The sequence below is a fragment of the Synchiropus splendidus genome, chromosome 1 (genome assembly GCF_027744825.2).
Source record: "Synchiropus splendidus isolate RoL2022-P1 chromosome 1, RoL_Sspl_1.0, whole genome shotgun sequence".
In the NCBI taxonomy this organism is placed as follows: domain Eukaryota; kingdom Metazoa; phylum Chordata; class Actinopteri; order Syngnathiformes; family Callionymidae; genus Synchiropus; species Synchiropus splendidus.
The window spans coordinates 6,124,872-6,144,184 of record NC_071334.1 but is presented as its reverse complement, the minus strand read 5'-3'; the positions used below and the strand labels follow the sequence as shown (position 1 = coordinate 6,144,184).

The following is a 19,313-nucleotide window of genomic DNA, read 5'->3' as shown; positions in this document are numbered from 1 at the left end:
ACAGTGTCCCCACACCCCAGATCTCCACGCTGAGGATGTGGACGGCTCAGACAGGCGTATCCATCCTTCGTACAGGTGAGGGAAAGCTGGTGGGAAGTTAGTCTTCGAAACTAAGCCCATGGCAACTGCGTAACAGTTCTTGTTCAATAGGCTGTTTTGGGAGTCAATAGCTAGCAGTCCAGAAACATCTGAAACTCTGAGGTAATAATAGTGATTGTGTTGGATTTTTCAAGGAGAAAAAAACATTTCTGGCAGCAGCTCATGAGCGTCGCCTCAACAAACACCCAGCAGCAGATATGAGCGACTCTGTCAGTTGGATTCAGAATGAGTGAATGTTTATTTCAATTCTCTGATACGTGACAGACATCTCACATGTTATTTGACATGTTCTGTGACTGTTTTGAATATATTATATCACTTAGCTTCCTGACTGATACACTGCATACAGTACTGTCAGTATTTCTTCTTCCATGAAACGGAGATTGAAAAAGAGCGGAGTGAAGAATAGCTCTTATGATGTCAGCCCCTTTTTCCTGCTTTCCCTTTGGATCAGTGGCTGTGTGTAAATGCGTTTTGTGTGTGTGTATGAGAGATACTAACCTGTGTATGTGCGGGGGGTTGTTTATCCTGTTCTTTGTGGGGGACCAATTCTTGACAAAACACTATCCTTGTGAGGACCAAATGACTTTGTGGGGACGTTTAGCTGGACCCCACCCACAAGGTTAAGCCTCAATTTTAGAAAGAAGACTTCAAAATAACTGGGTCATTACAACTGGGTTTCAGTTTGGTTCAGAGTCCTGGTTCAGGTGAGTCATGTGTTTTGGATGGTTAGGTTTAAGGGGAGAGGCTGGGGAAAGGGTTATCGCAAAGAGAAACCTGACAATGTCCCCCAAGATAGAAGTACAAATGTACAAATTCCTTTTGGTGTGTGTGTGTGTTTATTTTAATCCTTGTGATTCTGAAATAAAGCACTTAAACATATATTGGGTCCATTGTAATTCATACAGTTGTGATCAGCCTGCTGACATCACACACAGATCTTTGCAGTCTGGACTTTGTTTAACCAGAATTAAAGACAAAAATCGCTATGTATTGATTCGAGGTAGATTTCAATCATGAACACAGTTTGCTGGTGATTTCTAAAAGACGCTGAATTACCTTCCATCACAAGTGTGACTTGTGTATACCAGTAGCCGTTACACTCCTACTGTGAAGAGGTTTCATGCCTGAAGGCTTTAACTAACTTCACTTAGGAACTACTGCCGACTACTGTACCTTCCCAGGAATGATGAGGCAGGACGTGCAAGACGCCGCCGCTTCAGAAAAGCGGAAACAGACACCCAAAGTAGTGACAGCAGTAGTAGCAAACTAAAGCTCAATGACGATACTCCGAATTTCACTTAAATCCTTCAACATTTATTAAATATTTATCATATTCTGGAATGTTTAATGTTGACAACAATGAATAAAAAAATGCATTAAATCAGTTTGGTAAAATACACACAAGATAATCTAATGTATACTACTAAGTCATGGAAAATATGAAAGAAAACATACTGTTAAATGATGATGAATGCTTAATCTTCCTGGTTACGCCACCACAATAATAACAGCTTGCTAGATACTAAAGTAAATCCAAGATGGTTTAGTTGAAAAACAAAAGGGCCTCTCAATCTGACCAAAGAGTACAAACAAAGCCTGGCATGTCCTGGTTTGCTGCAGGTCCTCCCTTCCACACAAAGCCTGCGCGTCTGGTTCTCCAAATATAGTGTGTCAATCATGTTCAAGTTTCTTCCGAACATTTAGAAATGCTGCCGGGCATTAATACAACATCATTGGGAAATTTGGAACAAGTCATTTGCATCACTGGCTGGGAGTGGCGACTCTCCAGGAGGCTTTTCTCAGACCTGAGGGATTTGAACAGAGTCTGCTGCAGGTCTGCACACGTCTGCAGAGGAATGCGTCGCACCCGGGTCTCCCTTTCTGCGGCGGACCTCCGCGAGAAGCGAGTCATTTCGGGACGAGCGTGTAGCGCAGCACACGACACCTGAGCGCTTCCGTGGGAGGAGAGTATCCCTCACCTGCGGAGACAGCGCCACTTCCTCCTCCACCCGTCTGTCGGAGGGGAGAGTCCTCCCTTCTTCACCGAGTCTCCCTTCGCTGCTCACCGTCGGATACCTGAGTCGCGGAGCAAAGGTAGGAAGCGATTTCACTCAGCGGACGTCGGCCTGAACGCTCGGTTCACCGGGGAACTGGAGCGGATGAGCTTTTATTTTCGAACCTTCCGCCGCGCGTCTTCCCCCGGTGAGTCGCCAGTGTCGTCCCAGAGCGTCGTCAATACCTGTGGTCTGTGGTTGAGTCGAGAGATGAGTTCGAACATCTTTCTGGAGCGGTTTTAGTGGGAGACGCTTCCTTGAAGACGTTTAAAAAAATCATTTAATTGCGAAACTGTTTCCCAACAGGTGCAGCGTAGTTGTTCTCAGTCATTTGGTTTTGAAGCGAACTTCTTTTGTCGTCAGTACCAAACGTATCACCGCGCGCGTCGACCTGCAGGTGTGTGACGGCGGGTGTTTCTGGTCTGTGAGGCGGCGCACGTGCGCTCCAGGCGCCCCGCGCCGGAGAGAACGGAGCCGGAGCGCGCGGTTACCATGGAGCTTGATGCCGGCGGAGGAACGGTGCTGCGTTCACGTGCCATGGGAAAAAGAGTGCTGCAAATCCCAGAAACCCACTACTCAGAACGTTTAACTACTTTCAACTGAACAAACATTCATTCTCTGGCCGAGAGGACATGACGCATTGAAGCGGACTTGTTTTGTTGTTTTTTAGCACGGAAAGAACCTCGAAATTCCCTATTTGTATCAAGTTTTCTCTCATAGAAGCTTATTCCTGAAAACCATTCCACATGTTTAATTTCATGTAATTCAAGTAGTAGAGGAGTCAATATTCCATAATAAAACCTTTGTTGACTTGTCTTCATTAGTCAGTGTGAACAGCCTTTCAAAAATGTTTGTATAATTAGCTGCAATGTTAACAAAGCGCTTTTATGGTGTTTGCATTCATTTTTATCATCAATTCCCAAAGATTTGGGAATTATACTTTTCATATTTTTTACATTTTACGTTTGACTTGTGTTGGTGGAAGATGATGAGCGCTCCGGGAGTACACTTGTGAGCAGTCAGCAGTTATATCCCATGAGGAGCTCCGGTCTGCTATAACCACACAAAGTATCGTGCAACTCTGTGTGTCACCAGTAAAGCCATGTGAAGTAATGTCGAAATCTCAAAAGGTTCTCAGGACTATTTATGGCAGCAAGGTCATGTAGTTTCTTACTCAAAACTATCACCTAGAGTGACAAGGCTAACCAGTGGAACAGACCATGACACACACACACTGTGTTGAAAAATCAATTTTGAATATCCATAATCTTAGACTAATACACTCTGAATATGTCTCTGTGAAACCAGTATTGTTCCACTTTCAGTTTTTGAAAAGGTCATATTTGAGCTGTAACATTAGGCAAGACTTATATGCCCTTTCATTTTTGAACCACCCCATAACAGACGGGATGCAATACATGTAACGCATGAATTTCATGGGACTAATAGAGGCCAGATAATCTAATCTAATCTAATCTATTTTCAAAGCATTCAACGTCTTCCTGTCATCATTCGAATTGTAGATAAACTTTCCCTTGCATTTGAAGAGACAGTTGAGAGAAGAGAGAAACTTCATCTCAACAGTTCCCCTATCCATTATGTGCTACAGGGAGGTTGGCTTTTGCATGCTGACCCTATTTCACTACCAGTGAGAGTCAACTCAAGTCATGAGGGCACCGGCCTGCTTGTGACCTTGACTCCTGCACTTATAGAAACAGTGTCATCTGGTGGCAATAATACAGCAAAAATCAAGATTCTTACATGGCAAAAAACACTAAAGATTAAAGTACAGTCAGCATCATTTTGATAATGAAATCAGGTAAAATAGGGTTCAAACTTTTCGGATGCATTAATGACATTTAAAAATAAGACCACACTTTTTGGACCCAAAAGAACCTTGTTTCTTGGAGATGACCTATTTACAATGCACAATAATTTATGAAATACTGACCACAGTCAGTCAGTGCAGGGACAATATTAAATAAAAGCTTGGTGCATTTTAAACTAAATATCTTTGAAAAAAAACGGCATCTGACTTTTCATCCGTTCAATTTCTTTGATCATTAACACAATGTTGCATTGTCAACACAACGCCCACTGCCAGGTTTAAAGGGAATTCACGATGTTCTTTTTCCCTCGGGATGTGAATGCATCACGAGGCCACGCAGCTTTTGGCATGATGACGAGCTGCACAGTGCGTGAGTGGATTCCAACACTTGGCGTCTCTCACTGATCAGTTGATCGGCAGCCGGCGGAGGAGTCCTCGCTCCCCGCTCCTGCTTTACGCACAGCCACGACACCGACGGTCCGGTTCCGTGGTCCTGTCCGTCCAATTCTCACGAGGATGTGTGGAAGCTGCAGTCGCTCACCATGCCCCACGCACGGACCGACGAGGCTGCGCGGCTGAGCGCCTCCTCGGCTCTTACCAATACACCGAGCCAACATTCAAAGACGATGGAGCGTCAGGATGCTGGAGAGGAGCCGGCGCGGGGCTCCGATCACCGCGGAGGCGCCGAGCTGCCCGGTAAGACGCCAAGGTTTTGCGACCGGAGAAATCAAATAAACAAGTCGGAGCTCTCTCTTTTTTGAATGACGACCATTCTGATAGTCACTTAGTCATTTTCCCTCGATTCTCTCGGTGGTTGAAGCTATTTCTATGAGGCTTGTGAGTAAGTCACGTCAGTCAGCGGAGGTGATCCAGGTGAAGAAGACAACAGTGAGGTTGCTTCACCTGAAGGGGTCACAACGGGAGGTTGATCAGTGGAGAGAGGTGAAGGTGGAAGAGCGGCTGTGCCATAATTGATAAACAAGAAAAACAATAAGCGACAATCTGCGTGCTCCAGAAGAACTATCAGAACAGAAGGATATATTCCCACCAAATGAGAGACATATTATTATTATTATTATTATTGAATATATGTGTGTTAATATATGTGTATATAAAATTACACCAAGGCTTATTTTCATACCCTCCTCATACATGTGTAGGTTGAACGTTTATTCTCTCTGAGGGTTTTCAAACACCTTGATCAGAAGCGTTCACCTCCTCCTCCAGGCGGAGGTCGGCTGTGAGCACCGCAGAGTGGCGAGCAACAATTACTATAGATACAATTACTATTCAGTCTGTATGTCCAATGAATGCTCCAAGCGGCGATTCTGTCACTGCCGTTCTTTCATGTCCATCTGATCTGATGAGGTGGCCTTTTCTGCGCGCTTCTAGACTCGGACATAGAAACTCATCCCAGTCGTGCAACATGTAGACGGAGTCAATGGAGACCTAAGTTGAAGGAGATTTTTGAAAAGATTGTTACTCTGTGCATGTGGTGGTATGCCTCAGAGATCTGTACAGTGTAGATATTTATTTCATCTTTACAATTTCTACCACTCTCCAAAGGTTGAAGCATGATTTATGACCTTTAAATTCCCCTCTCGTCGCCTTTTCTCCCTGTGTCTTCTGCCTCCTGACTACCCTCTTGTTCTACCAGCCAGTGGGTGTGGTCAGTTGACAAAATGTGAAAGGGAGCGTCAAGTTTCCAGGAGCGCTCACCTCTGGTCCCAGCCCCTCCACTCGCCTGGCTGTAGCTGGGCGCGCCCTGGTCTGCTGGGTGAGGCTGGTGGGCTGTGCTCACACCTTGGCTGCAAGGCTGTCAACCTGCGCCTCCGACAAATCAGACCTGCCAGAGCTGTAAAAAGCCATTACCTGCTAATATATGCGCAGCAAAGACGTGTTAATGAAGCTGTCGTATATGCGCTCTGTCTCAGAGGGTACCGTTTGTTTGCATTCTTTTCTCATGTGGGCAACTGCTATTCGTCCTGAATCCTGAAAATTTCACTGTTTCGTAGTTTGGCTGAGTAGAAACTTGCGAACTCGTCTCAAAAATACATTGAAATCATGACATCATAATAAAATAGAAGACTGTAACGCACAGGTGTCGCTTGCCAATACAGAGCCAGTGGGACGGTCCGGGAACGTGCTGCCTCTGTTATCAATAGAGCGTCATCATATTAAAAGACGAGTCATCTGGTTGGCTCTGGTCACGCAGAACACTTTGTGAAAGTCCCACAACCAGGCAGTTGGTCTCCTGGAAACAAGGCCTCATTTGTCTTTGTTCATGTGATGTTCTGCGAATGATGTGCCTTAACGTAAGGCTTCATTTGGACACTCTTGGTCCACTCTGCTCAACACGTGTCAGGGGTCCCCTTAAACCATGACATGACGGTGACAGACTCGGACCTGTGGAGACACTTTCAAAGAAAACATCACAACACCGTTGCAGTCCATATCCAAGCGTATATTTACCTGAGATACGGTCGTGATTCAACTAGTGTGACCAATGTTAGGGATGTAAGGAAATATCAATAGGCTCAAATATTGCGATACTTGATTCTGTGATATTGAATCCTTTTAATCCAGTGATATTGTATTGGTATTTTAAGTTGCATATATATTGATATTTAATACATAGATACTTGGATACTAAGGTTTTTTGTTTTTTTTTAAATCAAGTGCGCGATTTATTCCTGTGTTAAAAATCTAGCTGGACTGACGCCATAACCATAAATTCGTTTTCACGCACATGATTTCATGCTGCATTATCTGATTTTCCACCTCAAAATGATGGATCTCATTACAATATATTGTTGAACTAACAGTATTGCAATGTATCGCAATGTATCGTATCGCCACTCCTGTATCGGCACACGTATCGTATCACAAGATACCTGCCAATACACAGGCCAGATCAATACAGTTTGAAAGCTCTGGCTCAGGTCAGTCTGCGCCACTCTTCATTATGTAATTGAGTAGCCCTGGTCCATTCTGCAGCGAGTCTGTGGTCAACCACCGAGACGCTGCATCACGCTTTGCTATCGCTGAACAACTGACTACACTTTTATGTTTCAGCAGTGAGCATCTTTTAGTGAAGGCTACTGTTCTGACATGATATTTATCGCTTGCTAATGTTGTTTGCCATTACCAAGTTAAATATTTCACTAGATTCTGCTCTGCTGTCGGCCAGTTTATGGGTTCGCAACAGTGCCAAAAGAGGAAGTTGCCACCCGATTTAACTAAGTAGAGAGGCACCAGCCTTCTGTGGGGAAACATCATTGGCCTAAAGCCGATTGATCGGCCGGCCGATATGGGCATTTTGCAATGCCAACATGATTGGAAAATCACAAATATACGCTTTTTTTTATATAAAAATGATAGTTATATTCATACTTGATGAGTAATGTTACTATTGTTTTAAGTTTCCCCAGAACATCACACCACTTGTGATGCTCCAGAGATGCCTTATAACTGCGGCTGCTACAGACATTAGTGAGACAGTCATTTGGCAATACTTTTCCGTCTAGGAGAATGACAGCCGAACTTCAATTCACAACATGTGCACCCACGGAGTCAGCCACTGAGTTAAAACCCCAAAAACCTTTAGCACCACGAATTTGTCGAGACACTTGGCCTCACATTACCACACTGAATTTGGCACACGAACGGAAGCTAACCAGAATGAACCTCAGGTGAAACCAATGCTAATAGAGTTTATTGTTTTGGGCAAGGAGCCGTGTTCTGTTGTGGAAGACTGGAGCTTTCAGCAGCAAATGCATTCCCAGATACTCAATCCGTGGACATGTAGTTGATGAAAAGAGGAGCAGTCTGTTTATAAGGCAACGTTCCGCTATTTAACAAGTGAAGTTTACGTTGTGGGTTTGATCTGTTCATTGATGATTGAAAGGGAATGATTGATTTTATATTAAGCACTTTTGCTCTTTGTTTCTGCTTTAAAAGCTGCAATCTTTTCGATACAATGTGCAGTATTATTGCTATTTAGTAGGTCTGTGTAAGCAAGTTTGAAAAATTGTGACTTTTGTGTGGGATTTTGCTGTGAAAAGACATTCGGTATTGACCAAAAAGTGCTGAACCTACTTCTTTGGCGGGGGCCACTGCGTTGACCCGATGGATGTCAAATATTATGGTCAGTTGGCCACGGGGTATAACTGCTTGTCATTTTCAGTGAGAATATGAAATGACAAGGACGTGCTGGTATCTAAATCAAGAATGCACAAGTGACGTCTGTGAGTGACGGCTGGGTAACCACATGGCGAGCGTGCTGTGCGGCGATTGAAAGATGCGTCCTGTCTGAGCCTGTATCACGCAGGGTGCAGCTGCTCAGGGCTGCCGCCAGCGTGCCTGAAGATTGGACCAGGAATTTAGCTGTGTGTGCCGGCGCTTACCTACTTATCATGTCGGCAGTTTGTTTTCCTTTGAAACGACAAATTTTCCCAAGCGGGGAAATAAGCAGCTGTATCCAGGAAACGGCACAAGAACATAGAGAAATGGAAATAGATGGCCAAAGTACAAGTCAATGTTCTATATAGAGAGACAACCAGTTTACAAAGAGTAACCTGTTTAACAGTAATTCTGTGCTTCTCCATCGACTATATCACCCTGGATTACATGCTGACATAGTTGTACTAGTGCAGAGGTGGGAAATTCAATTTCCTAAAGGGCCACATTAGAAACTGTAATGGTTGCGAGGGGCCGTCATGCCAAAAGAAAGACAGTGAGGACTACAACACATGACAGAAAAATATCCAAAATATATACTTAACTAACGAGGACAAACTGAACCGAAGAAGATGAAATGTAACTAAGGACATTAAGAAGTGTAAATATGCCATGAAACTATTACAATATTTCATTTAATATGCACTTTATTTGAATATAAACCAACTATGGAGCAGGCGTTCAAGATAAAAAGCTATTTCAATATATATTTTCAGGGTTCCTTTTTTTGAGGAACAAGAAAAACTCAAAAATGGCCAATGAAAAGAAGAGAATTTTAGTCTTAAAAGAAGAACATGCTATTTTACTGCTGAAGTGGTGGGGCTGACTAAAAGAGAAAGACCCCCCCAAAAAAAAGTTTTAGTCTGACATCAAACCATGAAAATACAGTCATCCGGCCGCATACGGCCCCCGGGCCGCACTTTGCCCAGGTCTGTTCTTCTTCTATTGGAACTGCTTCCGTCTAAAGGGGAACATAACCAGTTGCTGACTGTCCATGATGGAGAGCAGTTTACTGAGCGACCTGTGGTCCACTGAGGAGGGAGAGTCTGCTCATCCCCTTGTTGAACTCAGCCTCACATCTGTTGACAGTCACCCCACCCAGGTATTCGTGGAGCTCCACCTCCTCTTCAAATGAACCTAGACGGGTTTTTTTTTTTTTTCTGGTGTGTGAGGAGCTGTGTAATTAAGGTCATAAATCTTCTCACAGAAATCTCTCTGAAGAAGTTGAATGTTGAGTGCATGAAACAAAAACTACAGTACTAAAACTACAGGATCTGGATTCAAAAAAATAAAATCTCTCTCCAATCTGTAGCTCACACGGTCCGTTCCTTCATTTATCCCGTCAAAATACGTGACTTGAGTTCCACCACCAACTGACTTTTTCGTTAAAAACATGCTGGAAACCACCACGATGCCTGTGTTATCGGCTTGTTGCAGTGTGTCCACTTTGTTTTAATACATATGATCATGTGAGATTTCATCCTATAAAAGGGATAGTTTTTGTGAAGGTGTGGCTGGTTTACATGTAGCAGAAACCTTGGAATACACCCCATATACAGACTTACAGAAAGCACATTCTGTGTTGTGGGCAAAAGAATAGGTGAGTGATGAGGCAGGCAGGAACAGGCTTTTGAAAGGACTTGTGTGTGGTGGAGACTAGGGGTGTAAGAAAACACTGACACACTCAAATATCGCAATACTTTAGTGTGCAATATTGTATCGATATTTTTGCGGAGACATTGCAAAACGTGATTCTGTGATACTGTCGGAATTTTTTTAAGTCGGCCATGTCAATGTTTATTACATCGATACTTGGATATGCTGCAGCATTTGTGACGTGTTTGATACATTTTCTTTTTGTTCAGTGGAGTTATTTTGGCGATTGAAGGGGCGATTCATTCCTCTGTGGGAAATTTAACTGAAAGTCTAACTGGACTCACCTCGTATTCACCCACATATTATTGTATATATTTTTTAAATTATTATTGTATAATAACCCGCATGTCGGGATATGTGTCGTATCGCAAGATACCTGCCAAAACAGAGCCCTAGTGAAGACTGTGTGGCTTGTGTGAGTCTGTCTGGTGTTGTTGACAGGAACAAGCGAGTGTGGTAGGGGATCGCAGAGAAAGTGTGACTGGTCAAGGCTGAGAGGGTGAACTGAAAACAGCTCATTCAAGATGAGGCAGGTGGGTGAAACCCAGGCGGTGCATGATGGCGAGGTTGGGAGTCCAGAATCCTTCTAACTGGCTCTGCCATACTAATCTTGAGGAAACCCCCAGGGGACCTAGATGAAGTGGCTCGTCTCCAATAGTCTGTCACTGGGACAGAGAAAGTCATTCGTCATACGTCATTCCTATTAACAGAGCCTTGTCAGTCTAGAATTGCATTTTATAGCACCAGCCTGAATCAGGGCATCATGTGTTGCTGCTGTTGCATTTTGTCTTGCTCAGAACCTGCTTATTGCATCACATCTATTACATGCACATGATAGTTTTCCATTTAAATTGTGAGCCAGACTATGTCAAATGATGCAACCAACGGTTCCCACTGATATTCCCCTTTCTCAGAATCCGTCTAGTAACTGAAACCCTTCAGGTCTGTTCATGTACCAATAAGTCAAGAGACGCGCAGCTAGAAAGTGCTGAGGTCAACTGAAAAAGAAATCAGGAAGTGTCCAGCAATAAGGGAAGACTGACACACTTGTTATAATGATGGTGATTTACTGGCGGAACGGAGGCCGCCAGGCTGCTTCTGAGACGTTTGTCAGGACTGAAGAGATGGATGACAGCGCGGGCTAGATGGAGTTAAATGCTTCCACAGTTCTGAGTGCTGGTGCAGGCTGCGCTGAGAGATTGAAATTAAACCAATGGCACCACTCAGTTATTTTCTGAAACACTGTCAACTTCGGACACCACAAAGGCTGACTTCAAGAAAGGCAAGTATACAGTGGATAAATGTGTCTGAGAGCTGTGCAACAGGATCAAAACCCCTGTGGAAACGCTCACTAGCAAAATCACTCATGGAGTTTTCATATAAACTGTAATATGACAACATTTTGACGGCATAATTTCATGATAAACTGCGACAAAGGTGAATTAACAGGAGGCGTGCCAAAAGCATAGTTAAGTGCAGCTCAAACGGAATGGAAACAAAGTTACAAACACCCACGTCGTGCAAAGTTTTGTTGTGTTTTCACCCTTCATAACAACAGCAACAGATCGTTCTGGAAGGATTAAGGCAAAAGTCTTTTGGCTCCTCCTCTCTCAGTGTAATGTGTGTAATGAGTAGCTGACTATGTTGAACAATGCCCTCAAACGCAATGAAAAACGCAGTTTTAGTGACAGAATCGTACTCGGACTTGACAGGTTCTTGGAGTTCTTCTTACTGTTCGCACTTTCTGCTAGATATGATGACGCCGGTGTTGAATGTAGACACTGGATTGATGCCCCGAATAGGTGTGGAAGCAAGATGCTGGCGGATCTAATATTTGGTGTATGTATTAGTCAGCAGTTTATAGACACGAGTGTTAGCATGCGGATGATAGATTCATTTTTCTTAGACAGTTTCAGTGTCCACATGCATTGCCCTGTCGAAGAAAGGTGTAGTCAGTTACTCAATGTTCTCACTCATCTGTGGCATAACCACCTCTTGCTTTCTCCATCTGTCAGTAAATGTTTGGCTTTTGGTCCTAGTAATGATACCACTGTTTTTTGTGTTTTGTCATTGCAATTCAAACTTAAAACTAAGGCTGCAGCTAGCGAGTATTTTGATAGTCGACTAGTCACCGAATGCTTCAGCAATTAGCTGATGAGTCAGCATATAACATGTACGGGTTGGCGACCGAAGTGTTGTCAATAGAATTGAAATAAATGTAGATAAAAATGTTTATAGGTTGTTGCACATACTTTATATTGTTAAACATTGTTTTGAAACTTTATATTTGAATTACGATGGCTCAAAATGCGATGTTGGAGGTCTGTGTCCTTTGATGTGTCCTTTGTGAAACGGTGGCATACCTTTGATGTTTGGGGTCGCGATGGTCACACAGCTATTTCTCCTCTTACTGTGGATTGTTCTTGCCGAACGATGATGTCACGACTGGCCGACCCATCTGTGACTCATTTATTAGTTCATTACAGCCACTACGTCGATACATAAAATAAACAAACAAGTTGGGAGGTTTTCTATGTTGAAAGTTGTCGAACTATTTTGCTGCTGACTTCACCAAGAAGCAAAAGCTCTCTTGAGCCACTGCTGTTAACCGCAGAGCTGAGAGTTGTTTGTAACCGCTGTGTTTCTCACTTTACATTGACAAGAGGCTTTGAGTTGCGCTTCTTGTGCCCACTTGGTTCCTGCAGTCAAGTGGCTCTGGGATGCTGTGAATAGTTTCTGCGATGCTCTGATGTTCCTCCACTTCAGCAGCATCTTGTTTGTCTCCCCAACTGACCAAATATTTACCCATTTTCAGGCTATGAAATGCAGCCTGTGTGCAATGTTCGCATTGTCCCACCACCTTAGTAAGTTTCTCTCAGACTCCGTCCACAACTTGTTGCAGCCAGGGCCCAGGGATGGAGGTTAGAAATTCCAACCAAGCATGGCGCTTTCATTGAACTGCTGCTTGCAACTGCAATGACCACATTTCCCTTGCTGTTGAGAAAACCAACTCTTGCCTCGCTTGTAGCATATTGGGACGATGGCAGCACTTGGTCTCCGGAGCTTTAAGGCCCATTTATGCTCCCTTTACCTACAACATTGCACCCGCCTGTTTCAAAACGCTATTCACGTCAATGAGCACATATGTTCTTTGAGCTTGTTGATGTTTACTCACCAACTATCAAGCCAAACAGCAAGTTAGAGAAAGAGTAACCTCCAGAAACCGATGGAAAACTAATCAGAACTCTATCCAAACAGAACTGACTGAAACCTTTATAGAAGAATGAAAGAAATGTTGGTACAGTGATGGTCTTAAGGGACCTAGTATCGGCTGAAGGGAACATATTTTAAGTTTCAGTTTTGGATGATATCAGAGCGACAGGACGTTGGCCTAATCTAGTTTCAGTCATCTTAAAGCAGCTTTACTGAACTAGATATTTCACCCAGCAAAGCTCACTTCACAATACGTTCTGATGTGTCTCTCGCAGATTCTTCTCCGCCGGACCTCAGCAGAAGTGAGGAGACTGAGCCCGGCACAATGAGGAGGAGTGACAACTACTTCCCGGTCCCCGGGGAGGACAAGAACCCAGACATGGGCAACGCCAACACCAACACCAACCCCGGCGAAGCTATAGTAAGAGCTTTCCTTCAACTTTTGCCTGAGTCAGAGTCACAGTTACTGTCTGTCCAACTTGATGAAAATAGCATAAATGCTAAGCTTGACACAAGTTGTGTTCCGGTATGGTCCAAAAATGATGGGTTTCTCTGGGAATACAAGAGAGGGACAACTTAAAAACTTTGGAAGACAAAGATGACTATCAAGCCTTGAAAACACAAGCGTCGTGCCACACAGAGTCATCAAGAAGTTAAAAATATGCACCGTCATCTAAACATGTTAAAGCAAACAAGTTAAGTGAAGCATCGATATAAGAACAGAAAAATGCTTTGTCAACCTAACATGGCATTACAGATTTATTAAATCTTGAGATCCACCGTCAGCCCTTTATTGACGTTTCTCTACAATGGCCACAATTGGAAATTGCTAGGAATTTGACATATCAATATTATCAGACTGTGATTTTGCTCCTTCCTGAGTATCTTATCTCTCATAAGACGACCCTATGAAGCAGTGCAGTGGTGTGAGGTGAGTCAAGAGTGAAGCAACCAAGGTCAACAAATGTTAAACGTTAAACCTGTTCAACATTTACGACCAAAAATCCTCATGTGTCGGGGGAGCCGACCGCTCCCAACTTGGATTGAGACGTGGAACGGAATGGGTTCCATGACAATAAAAATGTGAGCTTTGAGTCCTGAGGAGTGTCTGGGTGAGGTTTTCATTCCGCGAGCAGCGTTTGCAGTCCTGTCTGTCAGTTAGTATCTTTATTTTCAAGGTTTTGACTAGCATCGACCCATCCAGTTTCTATGGCCAAGTGTCTTCCTTGTTTCATCACATGTAACTTCCAATACGTTGTCTTCATATAAGGGGTCACTGACAGATTAAAAAAAACATCTAGTGCGATTTAGAAAATCTGTATCCTGCTGAAGATACCTTTTCCTCTGTACAGTGCCTGGCAACCACACCCAGTTCGCCACATGGGCACCAAGTGAGTCCACATGAGCCCTTGTTTGTGTGGAGGCTGTTTTTGTACAAGTGAAAAGCCGAGCCTTCTTGGTCGCCAAATGACATACGATGATAAAAATAGGACCTAGTTCCAACTCATGCCATAGTTGTTGAAAAAATAAAGTAAACTCTACAGATTAAACAAAACGAAATGTTGCAAAAAGTCCATCTACAGCAGGATAATTCATATGTGCATTATAAATAGCGCCGTGAGCCTCAGTGTGTGGGTGGGGGATCCTTGTGGAAGCCCTAGAGGAGGAGGACCTCATTTCCCTGCAGGCTAGCGATGCATCCTCTCGCTCCCTCTGAGAAGTGACCTCTGCAACGATGACTGCTTCCTGTTGAGTGTTGAGTTTGAATCAGGGACAGTGCCTGAGGCCCTTCCTGCAAAACACAGCCCACACACTTATGACACAGATAATATTGAGGGATGCCAGTGAGACACGACAACCGCAGTTATTTATCGATCCGTTCTTGAACTTAAGCAATTGTTTTTGTGCCACACAGGCTTAAGTACCTACGGGGGGGATAGCAATGAAATTGCTTCAACTTGTATTTGATGGTAATTTGAATGCATAGACTGATGCCACAATGTTCATTTCATAAGACAAAATAGACACTTTAATGCTATACAATATTGACCAATTCAACATGGAAACTTCTTTTCCCATTGTTTTTAGATAGAAGAATGTGAATAACTCACTCAAGACAGAGTAAGCAGACACAATGGACTGTCGTGGTTCCTGACTAGTTTTAGGGAAAAAGAAAAAAATAATGTCAAACAGACAAAGACAGACCCTCCATCATCTCCTCCATCACCCTTGCCACATTTGCTGGAAACTATCTCTCTCTTCCATGCACAGTGTTAATAGTGTGGTTGAACAAGGAGCTGTCTGTCTGGTGACGAGGCAGAAATGCTTCTGATAACATTTGAGCTTTTAACTGGGAGCATCACTTTGTTTATTGTGGAAGTTAGAATTGTTATTTTAGTATTTAACATGTCTGCTGTTGCTCATCACGGAAATGTGTAAAGTAAAACTAAAAAGATATCACTTTTTTTTAGTTGGAAATGATGCATTTTATCAAGTATTTTATTGTGGATTCTTTGAGTTTTGCACTTTTTATTTATTACTAATAACATTACTAATCTAACTACTAGTCTGTGTTCAAAATAACTACGTGAAAATCGAATGAGATTCAATTTTGATTCAATTTTGGGCGCGATCTGTATCACCATCTGGATTCAGGAATTTCTTAAAGGATTCTTTAACCTTAGAAAATCGGAGCATTTATCGCATTTGTGCCAGGCATTTGGGTCCAGGGATTCATTTTGCTTTGACATTGGGAGGTTGTGTTGGCGGAGGTGTGCGCTGTCTGAGTGCTTTTCTTGTTTGAAGGATTGGTTTAGAAGTTATTTTTGCTGTGAGGATTGTAGTTGCCCAGGAGAACACACCAAAATGTATCGACCTGTTGATGTCCGTGAAGAATCGACAATGAGTATCAAAGTACTTGACAGCTTGGCTAAGACTGATACTGTCATACATACATACATACAAGACTCATAATGTGCCATTAAATAGCGTGAGTAAAGCATCAAGAGGTCTTCAGTCCGGTCCTCAAAGTGCCGCAGTCGGTTCATGTTTTTATCCAACCAGTGAGCAGAACAGACCATCTTCAAGGCAAGCATGGTCCTCTGCTTTAGTTTTAATGTGTCACCGTTTTCTTCATCAGAGTTTTGCAGTTTCTAACATTAGCATCATGAGATTGATGCTGAGATTCAACTTGAAAAACTGAAGCGCAACAGCGCCTCTAGCTTTCCAAGGGCAGCGCTGTGTAACTGTGTAAGTCAAGACCATCATGTCAAACACAATAGACGTCAGTCAATCATCCATTCTCACTAGCGTGTTGACTCTGTGGGCCAAGGAATGTTTACGTTGCTTGGTGTGGAGACAACGAAGCACTGTGGAACAGTGCATCAACATAGACCTATAGTGTATAGACAGAATGCGACCGAATCCATGTGATCCCCTCCCGTTGGTAGGTCATTAACATGTTCTAATTGTTCATGATTTATTGTCGTCATATCACCTACCTCTATCTCCGGACAAATGAGGAGAAACTGGATCATTTCCCGCATAAAAAAACAACATACAAGCAAGCAGAAAGAGTCTATTCTGTCTCCAAAGGTGCAGCAGCACCCCCTTTTTTTGAAAATGGTTTGTTCCGCTACTCCTCAGATTGATAGCTTCCTCTGCGCAGGTGAGTTTCAAAACAGTGAACCAGGATTTGGACTTACATCTACATCCACCACTCCGCACCACTGCACCATATAAAATAACGGTCCACCTGTTTGCGACACGGCTCACTGTGGATGTGTTTAACTGTCTTCAAGCTAGCAAATGAGCTAAGCAAACAAGCAGCGGAGCCAGAAGTTGATATTATCCCGTACATAAATACAAACCTACTGCTAAAATATGAATTCCCGAGGCCTCAAACAACTGTTTACCTTTCAAAGACGACTGTTTTCCTATCCTCCGACATCTGCACCTTTGGTCAGTGGATCAGTGCCTCGTGCCTCACAGTTTCTCTGGATGACCTGGGGTGGGTGCCACAGTGACTCCCATGGACACCAGCACACATGGGGACAGTACAACCGCACGCAGCCTGGGGTGGACTCCCTCGTGCTGTGGTACAAAGCTGCTTTGACAGCTACTAAAATTAAAACGAGCGAATGCAAGGCAGCATCCGGACTGGCCGTCAACACAGACGGTGTGAGCTCGAGAAACGTACTGATAAGTTGGTGACCATGAATGAATCAAGGCGTGCTGATGCAGCGTTTCTGCTGCGAGTGTGGATCAGTCGCCGGTGAAGGTCGGCACCGACAGTATATGGCAGCACTTTAGTGGTGTGATTAAAAATCTCTCAGCTGCGGTGGAACATCCACGACTGAGCCGCGGCAGGTGCCTGCTGCAGGATGCTGGAGATGTTCCTCTCAGGAGCTCACAGGGCTGTAAGTGGAAGTGCATCTCGCCCTGGAGTGCATTAGTAGAGTCTTGTGAGAACCATTACCTGTAAGTGTGTCGTCCAAGTGGAGGGAGCAGCGCTGGTATTTCCAGGTGGCTAACAGGCTCTCGCACTACAGTCTTTAGAAAAGGGCTGAAGAACAATCAAAGTGATGTTTAGCAGTATTAAACCTTTAGTATTGACAGAAGGAAGACAACCCCTAAACCAGTGCAGTAAGTCCAGAGTCATGAGTTTCATGAATTATTCAGTAGAAAAACCCATGTACTCACTGTACATACATGTGTACATTACCCTCGGTCAATGTTTGAAATGGAAAACACGAGCACAGTGGTGTGTGCAGAAGTAATCCATACCTCCACCTCATTTAAACCCACATGTTTGTTCCCAATATTATAGCGCCACCGTGCTGACCAGCCAAGACTCAAGCTCATAATAAACACCAGCCCATTTGAATCCATCTTGGTAACTGTAGATATTCTTCCCTCCAGCCAATGAAGAACCTGTACGCTGAGGACGGCTCGCCCCTCTGCCCTCGCCATGGCCCGTTTTTCTCCGACGGCAAGCGGCGGGTGGACTACGTGTTGGCTTACCACATACAGAAGCCGGGCAGCGTCCGACGGAAGTCCAACAAGGCTAGTGAGGGCAACTTCATCCGTCGGCTGCGGCGGAGCCTTAGCATGAGGAGCAGCCGTGCGCCCCTGCAGCCCAAAGAGGACCCTGAGATCGCAGCCCAGGACCAGGGGACGGATTTTCACGAGGACGACAAACGTTTCAAACGGGAGGAATTTGAGGAAAACCTGCTTGAAACTGGGCTGGAGCTGGAGAAGGATGAAGGGGTGAGTAAAAAAATAGCAGCATCCATCCATCCATCATCCATCCATCCATCCATCATTTCATCCATCCATCTATCCATCCATCTATCCATGCATCCATCCATCCACCCATCCATCCATCCATCCATCCACCCATCCATCCATCCATCCATCCATCCATCCATTTTTCTATTTCATGAAACAAACTTATTTTCTCATGAGAATGACAGGACACTTGCTCTGCAAAAAATGATCCCATCCATTCATTGTTTCACCAGTGGTTGGGTCATGGAGGGAGATGATGAATATCTTCTCAATCCCTTCCTACAGCTCCTCTTGAGGATATTGAGGCATCATCCACAGTCCTGAGCTGATATCTCATTGTATACTTTCAACAGTTGGAGTGACACTTTGCAGGATGAAGACATTTAGCAGTAAAGCGTCTGGACATTTGTTCCACGACCGACAAACGTTGAGTTTAGGAAAAATGACTGACAGAAATCACCGAAGGCGATGGATTACTCAACACCATGGTGATGGGAGCGGGGGGGATAAACGGCTGCGAGCCACAAAGATTGGAGATGATGATCTAGTCTTGTGTAGGAGGACAGGGAGCAGGCAGGTAACACCCACCTCCACATCAACAGATATACAGTCTGTGTGAAGGTGGCTAAAAAGAGAAATCACAAGTGCGAGACTTGCTTGGAAAAAAAATGGTGTGAATGGCTTAGACTTCAGATTATATCATTCACTGCGGATCATTTCCATAAACGTCTTCTCTCTCCATGGTGTCAAGAAATCTTCCACATTAGCAGAGCCAGGAAACCAGACGTCGACATAACAAGCTACTGAGGTTCTTCATGTTGCACTTTGCTGCTTTCACCGTCCAGATTTGTACGACAGTGGTCACCAGCCCTGTGATGTTCTCGTGAACCGCCATGGTTCCTTTGAAGAGAGAATAGCTACAGAAGGTTCCT

General features: G+C 43.9%; 1 protein-coding gene across 2 annotated transcripts in view; it reads left to right on the top strand.

Moving 5' to 3' along the window:
* The first annotated feature begins 2,024 nt into the window (after nucleotides 1-2,024).
* Nucleotides 2,025-19,313, top strand: part of ano1a (anoctamin 1, calcium activated chloride channel a) — a 45,423-nt gene continuing 28,134 nt past the window's right edge. The window contains exons 1-3 of one of the 2 annotated variants that reach the window (XM_053854759.1): nucleotides 2,025-2,196; nucleotides 13,368-13,513; nucleotides 18,013-18,360. In XM_053854759.1, coding sequence (XP_053710734.1) covers nucleotides 13,418-13,513; nucleotides 18,013-18,360 — 444 coding nt within the window. In that variant the 5' untranslated portion in view covers nucleotides 2,025-2,196; nucleotides 13,368-13,417. Of the gene's footprint in view, nucleotides 2,197-4,377; nucleotides 4,681-13,367; nucleotides 13,514-18,012; nucleotides 18,361-19,313 lie in introns of those variants that run through there. The other variant, XM_053854758.1, reaches the window with a different exon arrangement.